General features: G+C 38.0%; 1 protein-coding gene across 1 annotated transcript; it reads right to left on the bottom strand.

Annotated features, from left to right (window-relative positions):
- Positions 1 to 561: 561 nt before the first annotated feature.
- LOC123239553 (U1 small nuclear ribonucleoprotein C) lies at positions 562 to 1231 on the bottom strand. Its single transcript, XM_044666824.1, has one exon. It carries the CDS (start codon positions 1229 to 1231, stop codon positions 815 to 817), a length of 417 nt encoding a protein of 138 aa, XP_044522759.1. The 3' UTR covers positions 562 to 814.
- Positions 1232 to 5487: the final 4256 nt, after the last annotated feature.

Raw genomic sequence — 5487 nt, 5'->3', positions numbered from 1 at the left:
GAAAAATAACAAATGATGAAAATGGTCAGCGTTGGAGAGTCTGCGGATAGACACACTAAAGCAATTTTGGTGGAGCTATGTATGACAGTTCTGAAAAATGATTTGGAATTATTCTAAAAAGTCACTAAAATACACATAAATTCACTGATATCTCAATTGGCATATAACCCAAGAAGGATGAAAATAAAAGGGTTAAAGTCCCATATATACAAAAAATAATTATAGCAGCACTTTCTGTAGTAGTAAAGAACTGCAAGCAAACAATACTTATCAACTGAGAAACATCAAACAACATATGGGATATGAAAGCAATAGAATCATCATGCTATAAGAAATGAATATGAATTAGAGAAATTTGAAAAAGGTTTATATGTACTAATGGTACAGGAAAAAGTAAATAGAACAACTTACACTACAATATGAACATTAAGGAACATAACATTGCTAAACTTCAAAGCTCTGATCAATGTATTATGTAACTGCAATATAGAGGACTAAAGTATGTTTGTTTTAGCTGAAAAGTGTTAAACTATAAATGCAAAAAGAGGGGATAATTTTTAGACATGTCCAATATATATTTATTTATTCTTCACTGTGCTTATCACAGGGGAGGGATATATTGAAGGACAGGGGAAGGGGGGATCACTGGAAAGTAACAGTGATATAAAAGAATGTCTATGTTTTTAAAGGGAAAGGGGAAAAAGAAGAGAAAAACAAAAAACACAAATATGTCTGAAGCCAAGCACCATGATGTTCTGGTGAAAAAGAACAAAGATCTGAAATCTGAAATGAGCCTCCTCCTATTCCCTCCTTTTTATCTGTCTGGTCTGGGCATCACTGGGCGAGTGGGCACCATCATGGGATGGGGAAGGGGTCTCATCATCGGAGGGCCAGGCATCATAGGCATGTGGCCTCCCATGGGCATCCTCATGCCAGGAGGAGGCCCCACAGGCATCATCCCAGGAGGGGGGGGTCCCATCATGCTAGGGTGGGGAGGTGGAATCATGGGTCCTCCTAGGGGAGGAGCAGAGAACAGATTGGGAGGAATTCTTCCTTGTTGAAATGCTGTGGTTGTTTTATCAATCAGGCTCTGGGCTTGCTCTTCCATCCATTTTTGATAATAGTCTCTCACATTCTCTTTGTGCTTCCTTCCACTGCAGTGGGTCTTCCTCACAGATGGAGAGTCATGAGTGAGGTACGTGTCGCAGTAATCGCAGTAAAACTTGGGCATGATGTTCCGCAGTACCTTATTCTGTCCCGGGTATCTTCAGCATAGACCGGCGGGGGTCCTCGCACTCTTCCACATGGAAGGCCAACTTCAGCGTGCTCTCGTCCAACAGATGAATCGGGACCCGGCTCTACGGACGGACGGCAGGGATCCCACAGGATGGACTTCGGCCCGGCAACAATTAGTGGAGAGCGCCGTACCCCGCTGCCGACTGTGGCTGAACGAGAGGGAGACAGAGAACGAGAGAGGGAGGGACAGAGGGAAAGAAAGGGAGGGAGGGAGAGAGGGAGGGAGAAAACGGCAGAAACCGAGAGAGAACGAGCGACCAACCGCACCCAGCTCGCTCTGAGTGGGGGCCGCGGAGCTCAGGGACTTGAGTTCCCTTGGAGCTTACTGCGCAAGTCCGTGAATGTACCGCTAAAGATCAGTCTGGGCACAGTATTCAGAAAAAGCAATTTGCCCACTCATTAATTTTGATTGTACTTCATTTACAAAGGTTGTCAATTTGAGGAAGCGGTGTTAAATACTTCCATCAGAAATCCTGATATGAAACATATGCAAAATGAAAATATATATATACACATATATATGTATATAGAGAGAGACAGAGACAGAGAGAGAAAAAGAAAGGGAGGGAGAAGCAGAGAGAGAGAGAGAGAGAGAGAGAGAGAGAGAGAGAGAGAGAGAGAGAGAGAGAGAGTTGTTTAGATTATAATAGACTGCAAAGAGATTTCTTTTTAACTCGGCTCTAATGTAAAACTTATTCAGTATTTATCCTTTCCTCATATATGGCCTTTCAAATAGAAAAAGGATGGGGGCAGAGAGATAGAAAGGAAGGTTGTTTGCTCAAAAAATGATACTGATTGTTTTTGTGTTCAGAACTGAATGTTATGGCTGCAACTGAGGCTGACTGGGTCAACCTTGACTAGGGTAGAGACCACATTACAGAATCAGGTAGAGAAGGAGAAAGGAGATAAAAAGATCTAGAGTTTCAAATACTCATGCTTACTTTCAAGGGAAAGTGTAACAGTGTAGAGGTAAGTTTTTTATTATATAAAGGAAATAAGATTGTTTAGGTTTCTTGCTGTTTCCTGAAACTTAGAGAGGTGAAATAAGCTACCACTCTCATACTGCAGGCCAACCAACACAAAATGTTTCATGAGCTTCATGCACAGAATATAGGATCAGGCAACTAAATGAATCTTGTTGTTATTCTTGTTATTCAGTCATTTTTTTTTGGTCTTGTTCAATTCTTTGTGACTCTTTTTGGGGTTGTCTTGACAAAGATCCTGGAGTGATTTGTCATTTCCTTCTCCAGCATATTTTATAATTAAGAAAACTGAGGCAAACAGTATTACATGACTTTATCAGAGTTACCCAGCTACTAAATGTCTGAGGCTAGATTTGAACTCACCAAGATAAGGTTGCATGATATCAGATCTGGCACTCTATTTGCTATGCTACTTACAGGGTATTAATACAACCTCATCATTTTAAAGAGTATGAAAATGATGTTCCTAAAGGTCAAGTGACTTTTCCAAAGTCACATAGATAGTGAGGGGGTAAATTTGAAAACAGGACTTCTGACTTTTCAAATCCATCATGCTATATCACACTGCCTCCACCTTTTAGAAAGATCCTACAGTATGGAATACTTTAAAATATATAGTACTCTCAATTTCCGGCAGAGGAAGAAAGACAAAAAAAAAAAAATGGTATCACTATAAATCCCATAAACTTTAAAGGTAAATAATGATCCAGAAAAATGCTGGGGAAATTGGGAAATAGTATGGCAGAAACTAAGTATAGACCAATATCTCACACCCTAAACCAAGATAAGGTCAAAATGGATATGTGATTTAGATATAAAGAATGATACTATAAACAAATGTGGGGAACATAGTAGTTTACCTGGCAGATTTTTGGAGAAGGGAAGAATTTATTACCAAACAAGAGATAGAGAGCATTATAAGATATAAAATTATTAATTTTGATTATATTAAATTAAAAAGCTTTTATATAAACAAAAATAATCTAACCAAAATTAGAAGGGAAACAACAAACTGGGAAAATTTTTTTGTAACAAACATCTCTGATAAAGTTCCAATTTCTCAAATTTATAAGGAACTAAGTCAAGTTTATAAGAATACAAGCCATCCCCTAATTGACAAATGGTCAAAGGATATGAATAAAATTTTCAGATGAAGAAATCAAAGCCATTAATAATCATATGAAAAAATGTTCTAAGTCACTCTTGATTTGAGAAATGCAAATTAAAACAAAGCTAAGGTACCTCCTCACACCTATCAGACTGGACAATATGGCAGTAAAGAAAAGTGGTAAATGTTGGTGGGGATGAGACAAAATTGGGACACCATTGCATTGTTGGTGTAGTTGTAAACTGATCCAATCATTCTAGAGGGCAATTTGGAACTATACCCAAAGGGCTACAAAGTTGTGCATACCCTTTGATCCAGTAATGCCACTATTGGGTCTGTATCCCAAAGAGCTAATAAAAAAGGAGAAAGGACTTACTTGTTGTACAAAAATATTTATAGCTGCTCTTTTTGTGGTGGTAAAGAATTGGAAATTGAGGGGATGTTCATCATTTGGGGAATGACTTAACAAATTGTGGTACATGTTGGTTGGTTATGGAATACTTGTGTGCTATAAGAAATGATAAAAGCAAGATCATTTCAGGAAAAGCTGGAAAAAATTGCTGGAACTGATGCAGAGTGAAATAAGCAGAACTGGAAGAACATTGTACACAATAATAGCAATACTGGATGATGATTATCTGTGAAAACTCAGCTACTCTCAGTAATGCAATGATCTGGGATAATCCTGAAAGACTTAGCATAGGGAATACTATCCACCTCCAGAGAAAGAACTTTGGCATCATCTTTCACATCAGTGTATTTATGGTTTTATTTTGGGATTTTGGTTATGTATGAGTGTGTTTTGTTTAAAAAAAAATGGGAAAAATTTAATGAGCTGGACATGACTAAAAAATGGTACAAGTGTTGTTTTTTTTTTTTTTAACTATGAAGCATGGATGGTTGGACAAGATGATTGTTTCCCAAACCATACCCAATTTTGACTTGGGAAATAGCTACATTTCCTCCTGTAAATTGCTGAAGCGTCTCCAACTTCCTCTTAGCAGCTCAGTGTCTCAGAAGCTGGCAAACTGGAAAAAGCAAAAAGCCTAAGGAGAATATGGTAGAAAGATAAGGGGAAGAAGAAAAATGTCAGTATTTTAATGTGATAGGATTTAAGCAGTAAGGACTGAAAGTAGTAAAACTGTTATAGATTGATAAAATTTTGCCTCAGACCTGTAGTTGGGAAATTCAGGATGGTCTCTGAGGTCTCTTCTCCTCTAATGCTGTTCAATTATTTATGGACGTCTTCTTTCGACTTGAAAGTCTCTCTCTTTTGAAGGCACACTTAAAACCAGGAAAAGAAGAAAGGTTCAACTGATAAATAATGGCTTGTCTCAGCCTAATAATCTCTCTTCTCCAATGTTGCCCGCATTATGATTTCTTACCGCCCACGTTTCTAATTTGGAATTCCAGTGCAGTAACTATGACCCTAACTTCCAGCTGCGCCATTTGTTTTATTTGTCTTGTGTTTACTTAAGAAGTTAAAGAAAATTGCTTTCTATATCCTAGTACCCCCTGCCACTGAATATTAAAAACATAAGAAAGATAGAGAGACTAATTAAGCACATTCCATTTCAATCCTGTGGCTTTTGCTGTCATTTGCAGGCAATATAGCCCTGCCTTTTCTCCTCTAGTTTATGCTGACAGCAGAATTCTCAAGACAGAAACACAGTCGGGTGATTAGTCTCATTATAGCTATTATTCTAGCTCCAACCACCTCAATACAAGCAGAGCAAAGTTATGTTAATCATCCCAATTCGCACCTACAATAATGTTAGCAATGCTCTATTAAGTGCAATGAACAGTGGAAGATCAGACAGACAGACAGACCAACTGACAGAGACTCAAAGAGAGCTTGACAGAGACAAAAAGAAATATTGAGAGCCAGAGAGGATGGAGAGAACAGACTTAGATCTCTGTATATCCCTCTTTTTTTTCTTTTTGTTTTTTGGCTTCTCAGATCTTAAAATTGTTTCAGAAATATGTTTCTTTTGGCTTCTCAGATCTCAAAATTGAAAAAATGAAAGCATTGCTTTGGTATAATTTTCTGCCACCCCCTTTGTTTACTTTGCTATGCAATTGAAGATAAATGTCTAGTTT

The sequence above is a fragment of the Gracilinanus agilis genome, chromosome 3 (assembly GCF_016433145.1).
Source record: "Gracilinanus agilis isolate LMUSP501 chromosome 3, AgileGrace, whole genome shotgun sequence".
In the NCBI taxonomy this organism is placed as follows: domain Eukaryota; kingdom Metazoa; phylum Chordata; class Mammalia; order Didelphimorphia; family Didelphidae; genus Gracilinanus; species Gracilinanus agilis.
This window is presented reverse-complemented; position numbering and strand designations above follow the sequence as displayed.